The sequence below is a fragment of the Rhopalosiphum padi genome, chromosome 3, assembly GCF_020882245.1.
Source record: "Rhopalosiphum padi isolate XX-2018 chromosome 3, ASM2088224v1, whole genome shotgun sequence".
Taxonomy (NCBI): Eukaryota; Metazoa; Arthropoda; class Insecta; order Hemiptera; family Aphididae; genus Rhopalosiphum; species Rhopalosiphum padi.
In genome coordinates, this window is record NC_083599.1 from 44,272,014 (window position 1) to 44,297,065 (window position 25,052).

The following is a 25,052-nucleotide window of genomic DNA, read 5'->3' on the forward strand; positions in this document are numbered from 1 at the left end:
GACGATAGTCGTGTGTATACTATACAATGTAGAGAATACTACCTATAGTGACGCTATATGCCGCAACAAGACGCCGCGAATACGATTTAGAGTGTTGCTATATTGTATTTATTGAAGTTAGACGTTGTGGACCAAATACCATTATCCAACGGTTAGAAAAATTATTACTATCAAAAGAAAAAATATATTTATTTATAAAAAGTTCTTAAGTTTTATAATTTGTTGTACGTCGATATTATATTCTCTCTCCCTCTCTCTCGTAATTTTTAATATTGCTTCTTCGTTACTGCAGATTGGATATTTGACTAATTGAATTTACGAACTAAATTTTTTTTTTGACGCTCTCATTATTAAAATGACGCACTACGATAGTCTTAGAACATCAAGGAATATAATATTTTGTACAATAGATGTTTGTTTTTAACTTTTCTGCAGGAGTCATTATTCAAAGGAGTAAATTAATTTAACTTGTCGTCACTTGTAAGGTAGATACCTACCTATAAGTCATTCTTTAAAACACTTATTGTTTCTTTGCTTTGACTGCCGTTATTTTCGTAGTATTAAATTTCTTTTTACCTCTTTTGAAATAGAAGTAAAAATGTTCAACAAGGACACGGAGCTACCTCAATTTCATAAAAAGAATATTGTGTCCTTTACCTTCGGGATACAGATATAGTTAATCATCATTTCTGATAATGCATATATAATTCGGATATTTTATTAACCGCTGCGATGATGACATGATTTGGTGCACATAATAGTATAATACGATGTTTTGTAAATACGAGACGAAGTTGCCTATCCCCTAAAATTATTTATACGTTATATATATAGTAAATATAACTATTTAAGGGATCAAGTATATCCTTATATAATTGATTTAGGGAAAAGGCGGGCTTTGGCCCTTCATAATGGTTAAAGTATTAAGCTCCTTGGCACCCCAAGGGTAGTCGTTTAGAATAAATATTTTTGATTCATACATCAAAGAGTATGATACAAGATTATTAGTTTATATTGATTTCCGGCATCTCTTTTTTTGAAGATATTTTAGAGGTTTTAATTTTGCGAACGAAATAAAAACGTCAACAAATTTAGGTACTTAATTTTATTTTGAAATCTATAAATTAATAATGCCATTAATACCAATAAACGATAAACGTATAATACATTCGTTTGGATATAGCCTGTAATAAGGCTTAATGAAATTTCGAATAATAATTGTTATTGAATTATTTTTTACTTAACCCAATTCAAACAAAATATGTCGTGTATAGGACAGTGGTTTAACTTCGCAAACCCACCCTCGGTTATATGGACTTGCACGTACACATAATAATATATTGTTCTACAAGACGATTCACTGGCCGTGCTCACTATTTTATGTCACATCACGGCTGAGTGGAACTGCAGCATGTTAAATATATTTATAAAGGGCGCATTTAGTGAATCTCTCTGTACGTATATGACGTACGCTATACGCAAGACCGTATATTTTAATAACATATTATTATCTTATATGTATTGTTACTATAATACGACTGATGGAGGAATGTATTGGAGCGGTAACGCAATGCATAGGTCAGTGTGTAGGTTACAGGTTTATAACATGTACCTAACGCACTCGTAGCCCGTAGCCCTGGCTGTATGGTATAATATATAATATAGACGAGAACGGTGCGTCTAACGTTGTAATGTATACGACAAGACTTGACGATGTGTCGTACAGAACACACATTCCACGACTGTTGCGTGTGTACGCGTACTATTATGTATATAATATTATTATATATAGGCAGTTATAATATAGGCTCTGCCAGTCGCGCGCGTCCGGATCTCTATACAGGGCGATCGTACAAGTCCATATATACAAAGCGATGTATTGTAACTATATATATATATATATATAATATAATGATATACGTGTTACGAAAACGGTCCCGGGGGATATATATATATGTATAGGTAAACATGATATTATGTACGTCGTGTGTACTCGCTGGCGGAGGGGACCGTATGCAGTGACGTCTCGGAATTCCGATCACCCTGTATGTGCAGATTATCCGCACAAAGTCGTCACTCGAATACACGTATAGTAGGTACGCGCGTATACGTTTGAATTTTAAATCGGTCTCTGACACACGTCGCAACGCGTACACACACTTTGTGCGTGAGTGTGGGGTACACGTCTTGTCGGTAGTCAGTTTTTCATTACGTCGCATCGCATCGCATATTATCGGATATATTATTATCCTATTTATTTTCCTATTGCGGTGACGACGCGACCGTGTATACGAACCGCCAAACCGTACCGAAATTATATCACGCGGACGTCCGACACATATCGACCTATACGCGTTGAACGACATGAGCACACAATATACACCGCGATCGCATTCGTGTGCGTATATCGTGTTATTGATTTTATCGCCCGAATACTGCATATATAGGTGGTACGCAGGTATTATACGCTGATACAGTCGCGCGCTTTACTCCCCCATTTCACGATGACGAACGGTGGTACCTATACAGAAAAAAATACTTTATTTCTCACGTTCGACGACACGGAGGGTGTTTGGTCGTTGGCACCAAGCCCGTGCTTGTGTATCGATTAAGTTCGTCTTCGAATAATGTCCGTACAATATATAATATATTCAATAAAATATTTTTTTTTTCCATTGCTATTTTAACAAACTATTATTATGTAACATAAACCCTTCAGTTTTTCTACGAGAAATCAATCGATACAAAAAGTAAATAGTAAATAATTATAGTACGTTGTAAAGACCACGTAAATATCATAAAATATGTATTGATATTAAAATTAATTTAGCTTAAGATAATTTTAAATATTAATACGAGTATAGCTATAGGTACGTTATTATTTCACGTCTAAGGACTAGCATAGAAAATTCGTTTATCAATATTATTGCGCCGATATAACCCGCGGGTTGTGTTTGTGCAGAGAGGTTGGAAAAAATTAAAAACGCGTCTACTTAGACGACCAACAAACACTGAACTATGGCAGACCGTTCCCCTACATGCAATGAATCGCGCCATCGCGCGTTTTGGGGTCGTTCGCCACCCCTCTTTTATTTGCTTCGACTCATGCTACGCACGCGCTTTACGAGCACCGGTTGGATGATGGGCTGTATATTCTGAGAGTTTATTAACACTAAATTCATATATTTGATATGAGGTGCATACAACAGTGGCTACTGCAGAACAGCTTCCAATTTGTTTTGCAATTTTTATTTAAAAAAAAAAAAAAGTAGCTAAATAATAAATTATTGGCCCATTGACCTTCTAAAAAAATATACGCTTTATGCAACGTATCTTATATGTAATTTGTTTTGGCATTTAAATAATTAGTTTCGGTATACCTATTATAGAACAAAAAAATAATCTTCATGTATATACGGTGCGCATTCATCTAAAATTTTAAACATACCTATTATAATGTTATATAGTACTAACTAAATATCCTGATGGCTTCGCCCGTGGAAAAAAATATAAATCGTGAAATTATTAAAATGCTTCGCCGAAACAGATACATTGAATACATGTTGTTTGCCACAGTTAGATCGAAATATTCATTATTATTTTATCGCAGGTAATATACGTAGTATTTTCGGTCTTCATACAATACGTCAAAAATATATTATCGAATCGCCTGCGGTAAATTTTACGACTAGAATTTTAATGATAACTAGATTCTATATTGTACGAAGAATTAAAAATCAGTACGTGTTCGTGTATCGCGCCCATCGTTATTTCGTATCCGAGTCTGACGCGCACATACACGGCGTCGTGCCGTCGTGTAACTAGTTATTTCGTATTTATCCACATAAAGTATTTATTTTTAACTGCATATTATTTTCTTCAAAAAATTAAATATTATAGCAATATTATAATCAATATTATACATATGACTATAACAGTTATCATAGGCACAGCTATTGATTAATTACAAATTATTATGGTTTTTCAAATTAAACAAATTATTTATGCATATTTTATGGATATTCAGTGCAATAAATGCCGAAGTTTCTTATTAAAATTCAAAATTTTAAACACTGCAAGTACATAGTTGTTATTGTGTTTGTTAGACCTAGCGAGCGATTTTCACAACGCGTGACGTCCGCCCTCCACTGCATTTTGATTATTATAGTCATCCATACATCTATATGTCGACCATAATAGCTGTACATTTGTTTCGCTCACTAAATACTAAACAAAAACAACCCTCTAACGCATCTCCCATTTTGATCAGCGACCAAGTGTGTGTGTATGTGTGTGTACGTGAACAAAGAATTTAATCGATACGATATAAATGAATACGTCGGAACAACGATGAAAAGCGTAATAAATTAATATCCTCGCGTCACGGGGTTTTAATTAAAACTATATCGCTTCGGTCGATCGCCGTCTAGGTATAGAGGGGTGGTACCTGCGGTATATACCACGTCATCAACGGACGGTTTTATGCTCGTCGGGTTTTACGGGTTTCGGCGTCGTCCAAAATCTACCCACCCACATAGGAGTAGGGTGATAGAATATTATGGGGGGCGGGGTGTACAATATAGCGCATCGCTATGGATTTTTTTTTTTATTTGAAGTTCTAAACTTTAAAATTATTTCGTTAACACTAATGTAACCGTTTATCGTGTCTTCGGATAACGTTTATTATTTTTAAATATCTCGTGCACTTATACTTTTTGTAAAATAAAATAATATTTCACAGTTGAAAAAAAACAAACGAGAAGAATGCATCGACCGTATAACGTAGGTCTAATGTCTACTGTATTCCCATAGTTGTCTTTTAATTAGATTTATTTACATATATATAGTTATATAGTACCAAGGTTTACATATTATATTGTCTAATAAAAACAGACACTTTTACGATTCGAACATCCCGACAATATTTTGTCGTGTTTTAATGTGTATCGGTACAAGATTTTCATAGTTCAGTTGGGCCGAGCCCCCTCCCCACCATTAAATACGACTACGACGGGCTTACACGGCACGCCGCGAAGGCCGTATAATCGGACATCTTACGAGTCGTCGCGTCGGTCGTGTCCGGTATAGCCGGTATAGATATTATGTTATACTACGATGGTCTCTTTCCGTCGTCCACACATAGGCAGACGCGCTTTTATTATTACTTTTTCCGTATCATTACGTAAACGCGTATATAATAGCTACCATGATGAACCTGTACAATATAATATTATGTAGTAATAAGATGGACCCCGCGCGTCCTACTTTTTCTTCTGTTTAGTATTTATTTTTTATTTTTCGATTATAATCGGTTTGGACGGAACGGACTAGTATTTTTTTCATTTTTTCATTGCTCTTCGTCCCACTTCACCGCTCGTCATGACAGCAACGCGTGTTTAATGGTCTAAAAACAACGAGTGCGTACAACAGAATACCAGAACCGCGCGCGTCTGTCCGTACCGTCACCGCGGGAACGTATTTACGCCGTCACCGGTCGACGATATATTACTACCGTTGTTGTATATAAGTACATATTAATATACAGGGTGAATCACCTAGCGTGTTCGCCTACCCTCCGCCATTGTTTCATTTAATAATGAATTTATTCAAATTATCATGAGTTTTGGATGTTAAGAAAATACAATTTAATTTAAATATACTTGAAAGACCATATATTAATATATTCAAATTCTTGATATTTTTTTGTATTACTTAAGGAGTGTACTGTGGCGGTACAAACATCCGTTTTTCAAATGATAACCTCATTTTTACTGTAAAATATTAAGTGGATATTTAAAAAAAAATTATTGATGCACCTTATGTACCAGATCCGGATTAATATTATCGTAGGCCCTAAGCACAGTGTCTTTAATGTATATGCGTTATACGGTCGCCCTGCGGTGTTGAGTATTTGAATAGATAGGATATAAAACCTTCTGTTAGGGAGAGAAAGTGTTGAAACTCGCGTTGTTAAGACTTTAAAAATAACAAAAATTAAATCTAAACTTTTATATGATAATAGTTTTAACAAAATCTTAAAAACAATTCATTTACTCCAAACATACAAATATAATTAAACTGTCAAAAAACCATAAACAAAACAACTTATTTTACACGAATTTGCATATTTCTTTATTCCTCGTATTTAAATATAAAACAAAAGATAATTGTAATAAAAAAAATAATAATATTGTGCATTATATTACTTGAATAAAACTTTATAGTTATAAAACTTTTTTTGCAACATTTTTTGGTTGCAAATAATTAAATGATTTTTTTTTTGTATCGATTTCTTGAATACCGACCCATTCTAATTCTCATTATCAATTATTATCCATATAGATTTGTGTGTGAGTGGCCAGTGCCGTGCATTCATACGCGGAACCTAGCTGTGGTTTTAAAGAACGTTTTGTTCTTTTACCCTCACACGCCTCTTGTCTATGACGTCTATGTATACGCATAATCTAGAATAATAATGATTTATATTTCAAGAGTCCGCTAGTTAATTACTCGGTACGTGTATTATGCATTATATATTATCTTATTATTTTTTTATAGTTACTTCCGATGTGTTTAAAAAGCCATCAGCCGTAATAGGAAGCGACGACAGGTGTTGTCTCGATTTCTATCGCACACTACACTCTATAGGTTGGTAGGTATATATAGGTGTACGTAAAAATATCGTAAGCACATACGACGTCGTCACGTTTTGTTTGGATTTCGACGAGAAACGTTAAGAACGCCAACAGATGACGATAGACACCGACGAAAAATCGCGTAAACAGAGCGCTCGAGTCGCGACGGGGACGATCCGTCCTCGGCGTCACCCCGAAAACCGCCACCGCTGCCGTCGTCGACACGTCGTCATCGTGTTATTTATGTACGCACGGTGTTTTCATTTGTCAAACGTCGTGATTTACCCCCGTTTACATAATAGCGAACATGTCAGTCGTCTTCACACACATACACACACATAGCGCGTACAATATTTTATTATACACGCGATTTTTCATCGCCCCAGTGATAGGTATAGTTGTAGGCAGTAAAAAGATCGTGCTCGTCCGTAACACCGTGTGTGTGTGTGTGTGTGTGTATGTGTGTATGTGTGTACAACATACGCACGACCACTTCCGGACTATCGCGCACTAATGGCATCTGCCTTTCAGACGTCCCGAAACGTTGTTCGTTATTAATGAAACGCGCATATTATTATTATACGATCGAGCACCGCGAATACACTTCCGAAACCGCGATTCCGTGTGGTTTGTGCGATTGCGACAGTCATCCGTTGCGCGGATCCTACGCGCGCTTCAAAGACGTGTATATAAGAACGGAAACGCATTAGTGCGATAAGTGTTGTGCCGGTATTGTAACGTGATTCTCCGACGTTCGGTCTAATCGATATCATCACACACACGCACACGTCATGTTCCTGTGTATAATATAATGTAGGTATATAATATGATTTTTGAGATGCTGCAAAAATGTATTATAATATGCGTGCCGTTTGAGCACACCTATCTATAACCTACACAAATCGTATACAGTAATAGGAAATAAAAATCTCAATAAAAATAGACGGATTTTACATATAGAAGGTATATTTATATAATTATATCTAAATTAAATTATTTCTAAATTGATTGCTACTTTTGATGGTATTTTTTCTAAATAAATTAGTTTATTGAGAACAGCAGGTGTTGAATTCGACTAAGAGCGTCAGTAAAAGTCGTCTGTCAAGAATAAACCTCAAGTTAAAAAGTTCAATCAAACTTAATTGCTTAACTAATTAATTTCATCTAGACGATGATGAATGCGAGATGACGACGACGACGATGAATGATGGTGATTAAAATAATGTGTTCGAGTCAGACTTAAAATACGACTTCCGGCTGTCGTACATACATATACATATACATATATATGAGCGCACACATTGTGATGAAACATTTTTGAGATGGAAATAAGAAGAGAAAAAACTAAAAAAATCATAGGATGAGGTGCTGCAGGTACTTACATACATATAACATATGTATGTATAATAGATGATAGGTACGTAAGATTTTTTCATGATGGTTCCCAAATAATAATCGACGGTGCAACAGGCTCGTAGTATTATGGGTTGCCGAGGGGTTCGTCCGACGGCTCCGCCCACTCGGCGCGCAGCGGCGGAGCACAGGTGAAACACTGGTATATAATATTATCATCAGGTAGAACTACATATTGTTATAACGATGTAAATACGTGTAACACAATGTATATATGTATATATATATAATATCATCATCCCCGTAGAAACGACTTTTGTGGCGGTTCGTATAATAAATATCATAATATGTTATCGTTGGTTGTCGTCGTAATTACGTTAGGTATATATATATTGTTATACGTATCTTGCGATTGCCGACCCGAATCGAAAAATTCCCGGCCAACGGTGGTTAGGTCAGGACGTCAGGTATATAATATTATACTCGAAGGTACTCCGAGCCGGATTCCGCCATTTCTATATATAGACAGTGTTGTATACAACGCGCGTACTAATATAATGAGGTTATCCTTATGGGGACATAGTATGCCGGTGTTGCGGGGAGTGGTGAGCTATGAGGGCTTCCGGCTTGGCGCCCCAAAATATATTTGCCGAATGAAGAATAAGACACACTAAATCGTGTTTGATTACCTAATAATGGTACCACCAGGTGTCATATATTTTGATTTCCAAAAATACACACGCACACACAAAGGTAATAGCTACCTGTCCTAGTATATATAACGTAGTAACAGATCCTACCTCGAAGTATATATCAACAATAATAAATCATTTTCGTTTTTTATTTTTGTAAGTAGTCTACTATTTTTTTTTAATGAGAACTGGTAGGTACTATACATTTTTACGTCTGGATTTCGATTGGGTTAACGTAGTTTCGAATACGAATTTAAGGTTTTCTATTTAGTTTTGTTTCTTTGTTGCATGATTATATGTACCTATGTGACATCTGCTGCAAAGTTAAGCTTACACGGATTAATGTCGTTGTCAGATGTACGCGTTTTTAAAAATTGGTTACGACCATTTATTGGCTTTAGCGATGAATACTAGGAAGGTACATCTCCAATTACGCGATAAGTCTAAAACACGACCGATCGCACATTTGTTTATTCATAAGACACGTGCTACACGCAAGCTCGGCCGTATATAGAAATATCTACGTAGTTAAACGTTTTTCCGGTGTTTGGATATCAATGCAAATTGGCGTCGGGCGGTATATAGTTGCTATTATAGTCGATTTATGTATATATTGAATCGTTCTATAATAATCGTTATTATTCGCTACGGTAAAAAACGGCTTCGATGGTCACATGAACCTCCGCCTTCTTAATTCTGCTCTTCATAGCATGTTATAATAAAAAAACAAAAAAATTGCACGACATCGTAATAAAATAATTGCAAAAAAAACATTGTTCATTGTTATATACCATTGTAACTATACTAACTATGCATATTTATTTATTTTATAATTTGTTCTTTGTTTAAAATATATTATGTATGCACCAATGAGTAAAGTCTTCGGTTATAAAATCATGACTATTTTTTTTCTTCATAAGATCATCTTTTCTTTTTTTTTTTGTTATTAGGGAACGATCTTAAAATACAATGTCTACATATTGTTGTGTTATTGAGATATGAATTATATTACGAGTATATCTAATAGACATCATGGATTATTATTGTCGAATAATTACAATGAAAATCGTATACAGTAGTACATACGTAATATAATATTATGTATATGTAAATAAAAAATTACAAACACGTCTGGGTTTTGTATTAATTTTAGATCATAAAAGGAAAGAAAAGAACTATAAGAACTATAGTGATTTCAAATATTAAAAAGTATAGAAAAAAGTTCACATTCAAGTAATATGATAGATATAGAAAACATTATAATATTATTCATTGCTATAAAAACGTATAACTGTGTCAATTTTATTACTAAAGTAGTAAAGTGGATATAATGCTAATGAGCAGTATAGTCGAGCGCAAGTTGTATAGATGTTACACGCCTATTATGCGTGATCATCACTGTCGCCTCAAGTCGGCCAAACATATTTTCCCCAGTCATTTGGCGCGGTTGCCTTTACCTTGATTAGTTAGCCGTGAACCTATACGATTCGTAAGTACAACGCAAAGTTTTGCAAACGTTTCGCTGTGGTAGATATTATATATATTAACCAGAGGCATTCAAGTTGACGTTTCAGCCAACTCCGTGTAATAGCTGTTGCGCAGAGACACCCTCATTACAGCTCATGAATATTATATATACCCACCTATATTCGGCATCCTACATTTGTTATGCGTAAGCACTAAGTATACATACACGTCTGACGTTTTGCGGTGGGACGCGAAAACTCCGTTATCCTTATGGATGGAAAGTCGGACGTATACTTAACGTGAATATCCGTGCGCGGCGCGATGCTGGTGAAGGGTCGAATGGCTGAGTTGAACCCCAATTCTCGTACCCAAATATATGTATAGGCTTGTACGATTCCATGAAATGTAATTTTGGATTTGTATAATAAGACCTAACCAAAGGGCATATAGCATCCTTTAACTGATTTGTTGCTTATTGCTAGTACTAATTTTAATCAAAGAAATAATTTTAATATATTATATATACTGTATAAATTTAACGATTCGTTTCAACTAGAGTATATAAATGGTTGTGAGTATAGAAATATTACATTTATAAAGCTCAAAATATTTGTATAAAATATTTTTACTTTTATTAACATATTATTATAGTTATTTAATTATTGAATACGACATCCAGACATCCGGTATATTATTCGATTTAAGTGTTTACCTCAGTTCATGGGCATGTTGATATATGCCTCACTTTGTGTAGATAAATACAGCTTATATAGACCAAAAACATTCTCCGATTCTCGACAAATCTATTGATTTAACGTTTATTTAAATCGGTTCAGTAGTTTCGAAGATTGGCCGTGAAAAATAAAATAGATTTCACATTTATATATATCACAAGTTTAAACTATTTAATATAAATTACTGTAGCTTATATTTTAAACGTTTGTAACATTATTTTTGAAGTTCTTTGAATTTTGACCAACTTCTTTACAGCTGTGTAATTTTATATCAGTTAAATAATATATAATGAGTCTATACCAACCTCGATAGTCCGGACGAATTCAGGCTATATCCATCCGGAGGTTTTACCGGTCAACTCCCATCATTTTACCGTCGTTTCATTTCGCCGTCGTACCATTTCAACTTATATAACTTATATAACTTATAAGTTGCAAATTACATACTAATATTAATTATATGTGTGTATCATGCATTTATGTACAATTGAATACGCCATAATTAGGTAACTCTTTTAGTCATAAATAAAATAAATCGATAATTGTCTACGATCCAACGTAGTTGGGTTGCCTACTTGGTAGGTTTAGTTGTGTGCGTGAAAATTTATTTTCACCGTTGATTACTGACTATTTAACATTTAAACACGCGAATCGACTTAAACTTTTTTTCCGAAGTCTGCAGGAGGTAAGAGAATCCGCGTATTTCGATAAATTTTCCCAATTCTATTTCAATACACTAATATACTCCTTAAACTTTTTTGTGTGTGGAAAAATGCACGGATTTGAACTCTAGTACTAAAATTATATTATTATACTATTATTATTTACTTTGTAGAACATACTTTGTTGTAAATCAATGTGTAATTTTTTTTTTTTTTGGAATAGTTAGTGCTCTTAACTTTTATTTAAAAAAAAATATTTAATAGACACGGTACAATAAGCAAAAGAGGGACATAGGGAATCCCAAATAATGGAATTGCTGTAGATAAATCGTAAAAGTATTTGATGTAGGTCAATTATAGTGTTCCGGGAATTTGGACAAGTTATATACTATGGAATAATATGTCGTCCGGATTTACCGCGTTCACTGGACTTCCGGGGATCCGGACTATCGAGGTTCAACTATATTCTTTATCCGTAGCCCATATATGAAGACCTTGTTAACTAGTGTTTGGAATTTGATAAAACGTGTTCACGTTTTTATTTTGCAAACAACTCGTAAACGTGCAGAACAAAATTTATTTTTTTAAGGAATTTGAACGAGTTTAGGTCACATTACCTAAACAATGTTGATTATTCACACATAAGTACTAACAAATATCAAAATAAAATACAAATGTAAAGTTTAACATAAGATAGAATACATATAACATATAACTGATAAAACTAATAAACTATTCAATTCAATTAAATGAAAAAAAAAATTATAATTTATTAATAGCCGGTCTTAAAGTTCTTTCTGTGTTGATATAATAAAAATCATTAACAGACTTGGCGAAAACTTTACAAGTCAGGCCGGCATAGACTACTTTTGCGAGTTAAAATTGTTTAAACTCAATTACTTTCATCTAAAAATATGGTTCCTATTCAGTTTTCAATGATTTTATGGTTTTTGGGTTCCAAAAGGTAGAAGGTATTTTTCCGGAGTGGAGCATCTCAAAATTACCTATCAATATATTTTTTTGTTTTTTTTTTTTTAATTATCCGAACTATATTTTTACTATTTCAACGCCGTATTATCATTACCGTCGTTGTAATTATTTCTGTTAACAACCGTTATTGTATTAATATAATATTAAATTATTAATAAAATGTATTAATTTATTACCACCGAGTACCGACGCTGCGTGAATGTTTGCAAACTAGCTAGATTTTTTTTTTAATTGCGATCGTGCGGCGATCACAATATCATTTATTACACGAGTGAGTATATAATGCTACATGCACTACTCAGAGCTAACCTAACGCGTATATACAATATTATGATGATAATAATTGACGTGGGAACTCGGTACCTATATACCTACGTTGTACACATCGCTATAGGCGGTTCATCCGTATAATATATTATTGTACAATATTATTATTGTACTCGGGTATACCTTCGGGCAGAGATTGCCTGCCTCGCAGTTTTCCGCCATATTTATAATAACATAATATATTAATATTATACGCGCCAGCACGCGTACGACGAAATATAATATGATATTAATTTAGTATCGCGGTGTCGATGGTGTGCATCGCGCGTATAAAATGTAAATGATGATAATATACATTTGCCGCACAATCGTCTGTCCGCCGCCGTCGTGTTTGGCGCCGGGCCAAAAACCTGCGAACAGTCGTGGACGAGGTACACCTCGCGTTGTGCGATAATTAATATAACGCGCGTGTTTCAGTATGACATATGATCTATGTGTATTATTTTCAAAAATGTCATCGGTGCGCCAAGAATAAAATACCGAACCACGGATATCGTAGGCAGGGCGATTATTCTGAAGTTGAACGACGGTTTATTTGGATAGATTTTGATTGAATACCGTTTTTTTGAAAAATTAATTCGAAGTTGAATGGTGTTCAAGTTGTTTTTTCGGTGATTTAAGGTAGCGTAAGAACCCATTTATCGGTTAAAAATGTAATGTATAAAAACGTCCCGATTCGGGTTACGATTATGAGATCGAAAAAAATCGATCGCTATTCAACTAGGTATCTAAATAAAATCACTTTAGTACATCATGCATATTGCATTTCATATTTCAATTCACTGTTGCTAACTTCTCCCATACATATTTTTAGACAATACACTTCGAGAATTGTTTAGTAGTTTTTAGAACTTTGATTACTTTTATTACTTATAGGTAATCACGTGAATAAAGACATTATTAATGATTTAACAGTCGACATTTATAATCGTTTTTAAAAAATTGGCATCGGTGGTTGGGCCAACCGCCAAAAATACCTATACCTGAAATTAATATATAATTATATAGTTTGTGTTCGTTTCGTCAAATAATAATCGGACATTTTTCGGAATATTTTCAGGACCCCGTTCGCGAAGGATGAAGCGGAAGGACAAGTGTCCAGAAGAGAAACGGCCCAGGACCGCGTTTAGTGGTGAACAGCTGTCCCGGTTGAAGAAGGAGTTCAACGAGAACCGATACCTGACGGAACGCAGACGCCAGGAACTGGCCAATGAGCTGGGCCTGAACGAAGCCCAGATAAAGATATGGTTCCAGAACAAACGTGCCAAGATCAAGAAGTCCAGCGGCTCCAAGAATCCGCTAGCGTTGCAGCTGATGGCGCAGGGACTGTACAACCACACCACGGTCGCCATGTCCGACGAAGAGATGGACGACCATCTGACGGTCGCGTCTTCGTAATGTCAGCTGGCACCGATGCTCTTAATTTACCAGTAGGTTGTACGCAGTGTCATTCCGCTGTAAATCGTTTTTCCTCTAAAATCATTGTACGCGGGTCAACCAGAGTTCCTTCCGACGGTACTGCGCACGCTGTATAGAATACAAATGACGTGTTCTCCATCACTCTTCCTCATTCCTACCAATAACCACCGCTTACATAAGTGTATATACGTCGGTTTTTTCCTCGTTTCTTCGACTTCCTTTAGTGTCTTTTTCGTTTCATCTTCCGAAAATCTCATGTCTCCTCTCCCGCAGACCATCTCAGATCTGCGCATATTTTATTTTATTTTAGAATATACGTGCGATATTATATGCTATAGGCATACTATTTTTAATGTATAGTTGACGCGGTTTTTTATTTTTTTGTTTTGTTAAGACGTTGTTTTCGTTTCCATGCACATATACAATGTATAGTTGTATAACGTGTTAAAATTATACGAAATTTTTAATTGTAAGACCCGTTCTCGGGTTCATACACATCGTACATATTATATATATATATATTATAATCGAAGAACGTGTCGTGTAAATAAAGCATAATGTTATAGATTATATAGGTATCTCTAAGGTAATAGCAGTCTTTCCGTAGGTCTTTGATAGTTATTGTAAGTAACACGAACGACATAGGTATGCGATTCGTGTTGTCGTTCGGTCGGTCGATGATCTATCTACTGTTATATGTACACCTGTAAGGATGTTATATGTGTATCACCGTTGAGTCAACTCACTACTGTTTGTTCTGTGCGTAGAACAATCGCGTTTCGTTTGCGAGCCAATAAACTTTAGGCGCGCGTATTATATGATAATAATATTATGTGCGCAAAAATGTAAATACCATGCCATGCCGCGTTTTCGACCGTTAAAATTCTAATTCTAATATATTATAATATGCATTTTGAAAACATAGTACAGTCGACTATGTTGCCACGTGATAGTCGCCGATTCGATAAAGAGTGTTAAGAGTATTTTGATAAATATCAAAATTGTTTCACCAATTTATTTGAGAATATAAATAAGAAATCATTAATTGTTGCTGTAAATACATTATTTATTTATACTTGGTTACTGCACGATAATCGCGGAGCAGCGATGGTTATTATCGGTGATTTTTATTTTATAAAACAATATTTAATTTATTTTTCATGCAATCCTTGATCATCCTATCACCGCGGGTCTTATCGCAATAGAATATTACTGTACGAACAGCGTATAACATGCCAGTGAATCAGATCCTATCGCCATTTTTGTTTTTATAATTTTCATAAATAATGATTAACTCGTTACTATAATAGCCGTAGTGCGACTTATTTAAAATGTCGATTTCACGTCGGTAAGGGATTGGTTTGAACAAATTAATTCCTATAACCCGCAAAACAAAAAATCGCTGTCCTTATCGGTCAGTTCAGAAAGTGTAGGTACACGTTGACGTATAGTGTAGACGTACATAATGTAAGTAGGTATAGGATCAATAAGCTCGAGGCTATAATATATCATTTGAGTAATCGTACGGCGTCTCATCGTGATATCTACGAAGTATAGGACGAAAGACGAAAAATAGACAGTGTGAATTATGTTTAGTTGTAAACAATATTGCAATTATTTAGATACGTGTTATAAACGGTCATGGTAGGTGTAATAGATAGGATGTACGTCTTGAACCCGCGCGTCAAGTAATATATGGCTCTATATAGCATGTAAGACATGTACATTTTAGAAATAACGTAGACTGAAATATTTAGATTTATTTTTTAAGAATTTTACAATTACATATTTTTATTTTTAATTGTATTTCTAGTCATTAATAACTATTTATGTATTATTATATTATATATTATATTATTACGCTAAATGTACTTATATGTTATTACATTGTCTGTATACAGTGTACACATGTATACCACATATGTATGTACTCGACTTCTATAATATGTATTTGTGTTTAGGTGTACCTATACAATGTTCCATAGAATCATATTATGTTTACATTTAACTCCATCAATTTTTTCATAGATACCTAATTACATTATAATAATTATATAGGTACACATGTGTAATTATCATTATGAAGTTAAACATTATCATTATGTTGTCTTTTTGATTCTTTCGTATACATATATATATATATTATATATCTATATATCCACTGTAAAAATACGATGACGATAATAATAACATTAAAAATTAATATAATCATATATTTCAATATTTTATCTGCTACGTGTTATCATTTATTCCATTTGCCTTGTGCGCTCTAACCTCGAATATATAATATACGGTGTTCCTGTTCAAGTGCGAGAGTGTTGGGCCGGATACATGCAACATTAGAGGTAATACAAAGTAATCTTATACCATAGATAATCAGTAAGCTGTACCGAAATAACGAAAAATCCACATCCGGTATTTATATGCTACTGCTTTCACTCATTAGTTACTGGCCACCTACATGCGTGCATATAGCGTTGGTTTCTGCCAGGCAAAGCATTCTTGATGTTAGTATAGGGCTGATCTTTCTTTGGCCATCAAATGTTATAGAACGTAATTCGAGTAGTCTGGTATCGCGACGGGAGCTGCGGTATAGTGACAGTATAGATGTAATTCCAAGCAGTCGAGGAATGTTGGGTACCATTAACTGGTGAGCGGTAACTACGGTTAAATCGAATAGTGAGTTAGGTTTAGCTGGTCTATTAACTTCGGAGATGTGTGGTGTAATAATTGCGTCTATAGCGTGGAGCTAGGCTGGCAATAGTTTAGATGCTCAAATAGAGCGACTAGTGGACCGGGTACAAAGTGCGTGTCAGATGGGTGGTCATCATCAGAGAACTCTCTGAAGTGAATTGTGCTTTAGTTTTAAGGTATATGTCTGTTACCCTTTTAACTTTAATAGTTTTGATAATACCACACCAAAATACAGTCTGTAAACGCGCGAAAGGGTACCCAGCTCCTTATTGTTTTTCGAAGTGGCCGTTCTTCAGAATTACGTTGTAACATGCAGATAAGAAATAATGTTAAATATAATAAATATATTAATTTGGTCTATAGAAAAATGTAAGTATAACTAATTCTTAATAAAATTATGTGAAATAACAATAATGTATAATTGATAGTGTTACATTTATTATTTTTCACTACTCGCAGGAATTTTATTCGTTGTAAATGCATTGGGCAACTCCAGCAACTTGCCATATAATATTATATAGTATTACCACATTTACATTTATGTACATTATTTATCTACAAATTTTTATGTTTACACAGTGGCGTGTTTACAGGGTAGGTCGACTGTTCGGGCCGTACGGCAATTGTAATTTGTTGCACAATCGAACGCACGGTAATTTGAACGGTTTTTAATATTATTATTTATGTTTAGAAAAATAAATATAAATCAAACTAGGTTAAATTTTGAATTATTTATTAAACGTACAATTTGAAATATATTTTTTATAATTGGTTCTGACTTGTCGCACTTAGAAACCTTGGCGATTGACACTGTATTCGGTCGCAGTTGTCGGCAGACTAAAATTAATAATGTGTCCTTTAATCAACGCAGCGCGTCCAGCGTGCTTATCTGTCTTTTGTGGCGACCGATTACAGTATCGCCAAGACTGAACATCGACTAAGCCCGGGCCTACCCAATTGTTATTTGACAGTTCAATTAAAAAAACACTTATATAATAATATTAATAATATATGTATAATATATAATATTTTGTCATTTTTATTCTTTGACACGACATCTATAATATTATAAGTATAACCAATGACTATATATAGTAAGACACTTCTGAAAAAAAATCGTCTTTTGCTTTTTTTATCTTCATTTGAAAAAGAAAATTAATAAAAATTTAAATGGTGTATCAGTCACATATAAATTATTTTAATATACATATAATGAACAATGTATAATTTCATGATGTTTTTGTTTAATTAAATAAATAATATATTAAAGATACAAAAGTTACTGCAGATATAGTATATAGGTACTAAAATATTATGTTGGAGTATAATATACACTAATACTTAATAATTAATACATGACCAATGTATATAAACATACTTTTTTTGGTCTCCTTCTCGTAAAAATAAGCACCCCAAATCGCGGTTAAAATAAATTCAACCACGGAAAAAACCCAAAAATAAAATTCTGAATGTTCATATTTATTTCGCAAATACATTTAAATGTTTTAGTATGAAAATATATGACTAATAATCATCGATTTATATATATAGTTATAACATATCAGTAACCACATTACTGCATGAACTAATTTAGTATGATGAATGAAAATATTATATTTTTTAAACTTTTTGATACAAATAATCAGAATATTAATATTTATTATTTTTAATAAATAAATACTTTATTTTAAGTATCAAATATTTTTTGTCTCTTTCGCAGTGGTGATTTTACATTATTTAGAGACTAACAGACAGGATTTCAATTTCAGTTGATAACTCATTGAATTCATTGGTCTATAATCTATAATATTGTAATCAAAAATATGATTTATCCACACGCATTACGTTAAATGTTAGCATTAGTCAACTTAATTTGCGTTACAAATGCATTTTGTACGTCAATGAAGTACACGGGGACAACTAGAAGTTTATAAAGGATTGATATGAATAGTTTGAAAAATATACATATACAAGTTAAAAATAAAAATTATTAGAGGTTTTATTTTTAAAATAGTATACATCAACCATCTTAGTAAATTGCACAAAGGTAACTAATTAAATTTACAATTATACAAAGGACTTTTCTTCCAATTAAATGTTAGTTCTTAAATGGTTTTTTAACAATTTTGTTTAATAATCAAAATTATGTATGTATGTATAATATTCAAATCATAAAGCACTACTTACCATTAGTACTTGTTCTTTGACTAAAAGTGATTCAATTCTTAGATTTTTCACAAATTTTGTTCTGTCTCTTTAAGAGTTCATGAAAAATAAAATGTGATTTATATAATGATATGATTTATATTGTAGTATATTCTGGTAATATGAAACGTGATGTAATAATAATACAAAATTTTTATATTGAAATAATCAAATAAATTTATTGAACTATAAAAAAAAACTGGAACGCTCAACACGCAGTGTTGCCCGAATAACCATATTAGAAAAAAAGATGCCGAATTTATTAGGAATTTCATTGTTTAAATGATTTATTTGGTTCTAATATATAATTTTAATTTTAATTAGTCATTAATAAATTATTAAAAATAATAAATAAAACGAACTTTCTTAATAAATTAACACACTTATCCTTTGAATGAACAAACTTATCTTTTTCCTTAAAATTTAATTGTGTTTTAAATTATATAACTTATAATCATAAATTATTTAAGTTAAGTAATAAAAATTGATAGTGTTAGACGTATATTATCTTATAGACTATAGAGTAATATATTAGTATTTATAAGGTAAAAACAATACATATGTTGGTTTAACGCATTTCATAGAAACCATTATAATATAAATATCATCAAAACGCATATCATTATATTAAGTTATCAGAACTTACCAAAACCTATAAAATCTGAATCTACAGCCTATTATCAATGACTGTATTCACAATTAATAGTGAGTAAATAATATTTGAGTGCTATGACGCTTAAATGAAATTTTGTTTTCATATCAAAATTAAAAAAAAAAATTATAAGAACTGTATCATTTACAAACTGGAGGGAAAACTTATCATCATTTCATATAAATGTAAAATAGGTATCGTTTCTGTGGTCATGTAAAGGTATATCGAATGATTTGTTAGTTTTTAAATAGGTAATAGATAATAAGATTCAATAGCACTTTTAAACTAATCTAATTTATTATTTTTTCTACTTGTACCAGATTTTCTTGATATCACTATGGCAACCATAAATTTTTTCTCACTGTATCGACTAACACATTTCAAACAATTGCAGTCAAATAGGTAGTGAACGGTATATGTTGCCAATACCAGGCTATAGACACTGTCTGATATTGGCCAAATTGGGTGTCTCTGGCCTTGAACACGGTCTCCAGCGGGCGTGACATACGTTATCACTTAATAAATAATATCAATATTATCACAGAGAAATATATTTTGTTATAATTTTTTTATTTATTTATTTAACAATAAACCAATGTCAAATAACAATATTACAGTAGCACTTATTCATTTTACTAAGATTTATTAAAATACATAATAAATAATAGTATAATAATAATAAACATAATAAATAATTTGTTTCCGTTTTTATAATATCGTAACAAATAGGGATACACATTACCAACTTCTAATCAGATTACGGATACGGTTTTAACTTTTAGAGTCCAATACTTCATACTGTAGGGATACAGTAAACCGATCAGCTGGTCGAGTGTCGCTTCTATATTGTTCTGTGCCAATACGTAGCTATAAGTATAATAATATATTATACGTGTGTGTGTTTATAAAAACTGATTAACGATCCAATAAGTCTCGAACGTGCAGGTAATTACACGGGTATTTTAAACCCATATCGTTTCCGCAGATATATACGCAAACAGAAGGCAACATTAAAAGACAACTTTAAAGTACAGCAGGTAAAGTACTTCCTATACAACATATATAATATTTATGCGTATAAGACAATATAGTTGTTAATCACTTCTATATACCTACATAATATAAAACAACTAGGTATATCAATGTCAATAGATATAATATGTATACATAGGTACCTATATAATATTAATCACCAAATTATTTCACAAGGCGTAAATACCTACCTGTGTATAATATATAAATATATAATATATATGTGTATATGTATTGTGTGCAACAAAACTTATATATTTAGTTAGGTATAACTACTAAAATATTATAGGCGATGTCATAAGTAAATTGTTTAAGTAAACCAATATAATGTGGATCATAATAATAAAAAAACAAAATAATTAATACATATCTAATTCATCATTATTCGTTTCAAGGTAAATTTGATAATATTATTTTATTACTAAATCTGGATGGTATACAGTAGTTTTAATGGAATAATGGAATAATTTCCGAAACGCCAGAAATACCAATTTATATATTTAGTATTAACAATAATAAAGGATATTAAATAGAATATCTTGGCAGTTAAAAGTGTAATGAAAAAGTATTAAATATATTAAATTAAAACATAGTTACTACGTTTATATGCGCATTGAGTTAGTCCGAGAGTTAGGTGCAAAAAACACATTTTTGATTTGCATTAAACTGATGCGCATTTATTATTTAATTCGATTCGCCAAATCGAATTATCTCTTACTCCGGGGATTAAGAAATTCATGTGAACGCTTTAGTGCGAATTAATATTTTAACGGGAATTTTAAAATGTCAAATTATAATTATTTTGGTCATGGAATCCAAAGCATAAAGCATGGACTAAAAAACATTCGCATTGACTTATAATTTTATTCAACATCTAATCTTGATATTTTAGGTGCATATATAAACCCGCTCTTTAATGCGAATTAACTCAATACGCATTGAGTTAATTCGCATTAACTGCTGCATATACACGTAATAAGTGAAAATTATAAAAACAAAAAAAAAACGTTAATAGAGTTTGAAATAATGAGTGGTTCATGATAAGAATCATCTTAGATGTCTGATAGATATCAGTAAATTAACTATATTCTTGTTAATAAAAATAAGTTAATAATTAGCATTCGAGAGATGGCCATTACGATAAAATGTATTAGAATGAAAAAAGTATTCAAGTGGGTGATGGGTACCGCTCTGCTGTACGTAGATGTCGAGTGGGTCACTATTATAATAGTTATATAAGGGTGTGTTAAATTTGAATTCAATGATATATCATTACATATGAAAAACGATTCCGAGCGGATATTGTCTGTCAGCCGACATAGGTATCAGTGTATCACTAAGTATATATTTTGTGATATGTTTTTGTATTTGATAAAGCTATATTATAAATTTATAACCATTTATTTTACTTAATATAAATTATACTATAAATAACATAAATTAAGTTAATATAAATAAATTAAGTTAGTATAATATAAGTTGATATAAATTTTTTTTCGTATAATTTATTAAATTATTATAATAATATATATTTATACCTACCATATTAAAAAATGTTTATAAATTGAAAATTTAATTTTATCTTTTTGTAAATACAGTAAAAATATGTTCACAATAAAAACAGATATTATCTGTTAAAATTAATCAAAAATATCGTTTCGTATTGTAAAATTCATAAAAATATATTATACTTTTTAAGTTACCACAAGGTATGAATAATGTTTTAAAATTATAACAAAATAATTGAAATCGTTATTATTATGATTTAAATAAGTAATTCTGTCCAAATTTTTACTTAAAATATTTAAAAAAATAATTGTGCCAATGTATTTTTAATATTTTTATACAGATATAAAAACAACTAATGAGGGATATCGTATTAAATTATAAAGTAAGCGACAACAGTCGCTAACAGTTGATAATTTTATAACGTTATAGTTTGATTAGGCCTAATTAAGATAAACAAGACGTGTACAACGTACATACGGGTATAACATACGAAAAGAAATTATATCGTCTATCTGTAAAAACGTAAAGTTCTCACCGATCATTATGATTACATAATCATACAGACTTGTGTTAAACACACATACGGGTGTTCTATATCTGGGGACCTGGGGTATTTCACTATATTTTTAGTAGCGAATTCTTCGTCAACTAGTGACTATCGTGCGTCGAATGTGTTGTATGGTTATTGTGTTTCTCTCAAGTGTCTGAAAAAGTGATATTTATGGACATTTTCCATGGAAAACCTTTAAAAATTGTAGAAAATTACAAATCACTTTCTAGAATATAAGCCAAAATAATAGTTGCTGATGTGTTACATAAAAATTTTCATCAAATCATAGTTATCAAAAAAAAAAAAAATCGACAAATAGTAAATAGTGTATGCGAAAAGCATTTGACGATTTATTCCCACGACCAAAAAAATTATACTTAAAAACTTAATCAAAATTACATTGAATGTTTCGAATGTTTATATTTATACCAATACTCATAAAATTTGTAAAAATATTTATGCAGCCCGAAAATGGCTATAAATGGCTAAAAAATTAATTTAACAATATTTGGTGTAGTGTAAAAATTATGACCGTTCTTTCTTAGATTTTTGTTTGTTTTTCCAATTATAAAAATAAATATTGGGAATTTTTAATTTTTACCTTACTAAATTACAAATTAGATTCAATTTACAACTATAAATAACCCTCACGATTAATAATCGAACCATTTTGTGGTGTACTTGTGTACTTATACTCAAAAAAAAACATTATTGTAAAATATATTCATCACAACGCTCAGAATCTAAAATTTAAATATTATTTTGACATAACGAATAATATAAAAAAAAAATTACAATTACAATTATTATTATACAATGCAAAAAGCACCATAATATAGGAACAGTCTAACAATAAAAACAGTTGTTGGTTTTATAAATTGCCTTCATATTATATTTCTGGGGAAAAAGTCAATTTCATTCTAAATCTAACGGAGAAGTAGCAAGATAATATTATCATTAAATTGTTGAAATATAAAATATGTTAATATTTTATTACTATAATACATCTATGATAATAGAATTAAAACAATATAAGAAGTGTAACACAAATTATATGATTTTTATAATTTAATGTATACCTACGTGTATACGGGTCAAAAGAACTTCACGGATTCATATTGTATTAATAAAAATAAAAATGTTTATAAAATAATTGATATTCAATAAGTAATGATATTCACATTTAAAACATTAAATTCAACATTCAACGGTTTTAACCATATTAAGATAAGATTGTTGAACTAATTTCATCTCTTATTGCGTAATTAACAAGTTGATCACACAAGAATATGAGTGAAACTTCTTCTATGTTCTTAGATTGTTGAAATTGTAACTTTATCCCTTACATGTCAATAACAAATTTAGTTTCAACTTTCAAGTGATATTATCATTGTAATAATTATTTATTGAAACATCGTTAAATGGACTTCGTTAAAAGGTAGAAGATTACAATTTGAATCATCAATATTTATCAAATCAATATCACAAGTATTGATAGATATTTTTATCGATAACACCAATATTTTCGAACAAATTATTACAAATTTCAACATTTTCACTTATTCAATTTGTTAAACTATTAGTAAAATCGTTGTTTAAGTTATAATTTTAACCTTGAGGTTCTGAAGTAACTTAATTATTTACTCAAATATTATTTAATTAGTCAAATACATCGAAGAAAAAGAATGTTATGTTACTATTTAAAATTAGTTAGGTATTTCAACAGTATTTAATTGTACCTATAAAGATAATCTCATTGTTGAATATTACGAGTACTAAATGTACTACGGGTTATTGTAAACTCTGCAAAAATTTTGAAATTATCCTAAAAACATTTTGCTACCGTATCTGAGTATCGATAAGTTAGAAGTTAACAGTTAATAAATCATAAATTTAACTCAATAACTTAACTTAACTCTGTTAAAAAAGTCAATCTACTTTTTACTATTTATTGTGTAGCGTGTGTACCTGTATACCTATTTTACTTTTACATATATTGATGAACAAGGAATTTTTCCACCTAAAAAGTATGAGCAGAAGCTTCTTCCGAATTGACAAAATCTACAAATCCCTGTACCCTGTGAATCATTTCATGCCCATTTTATAAAATATGGTTGTGATAACAATACAT

At 31.6% G+C, this 25,052-nt stretch overlaps 1 protein-coding gene across 1 annotated transcript in view; it reads left to right on the forward strand.

The window, feature by feature from the left end:
- The window catches only part of LOC132924271 (segmentation polarity homeobox protein engrailed-like), a 39,598-nt gene extending 23,091 nt beyond the window's left edge, over nucleotides 1-16,507 (forward strand). The window contains exon 2 of the mRNA XM_060988474.1: nucleotides 13,921-16,507. Coding sequence (XP_060844457.1) covers nucleotides 13,921-14,258 — 338 coding nt within the window. The 3' untranslated portion in view covers nucleotides 14,259-16,507. The remainder of the gene's footprint in view (nucleotides 1-13,920) is intronic.
- The last annotated feature ends 8,545 nt before the right edge of the window (nucleotides 16,508-25,052 follow it).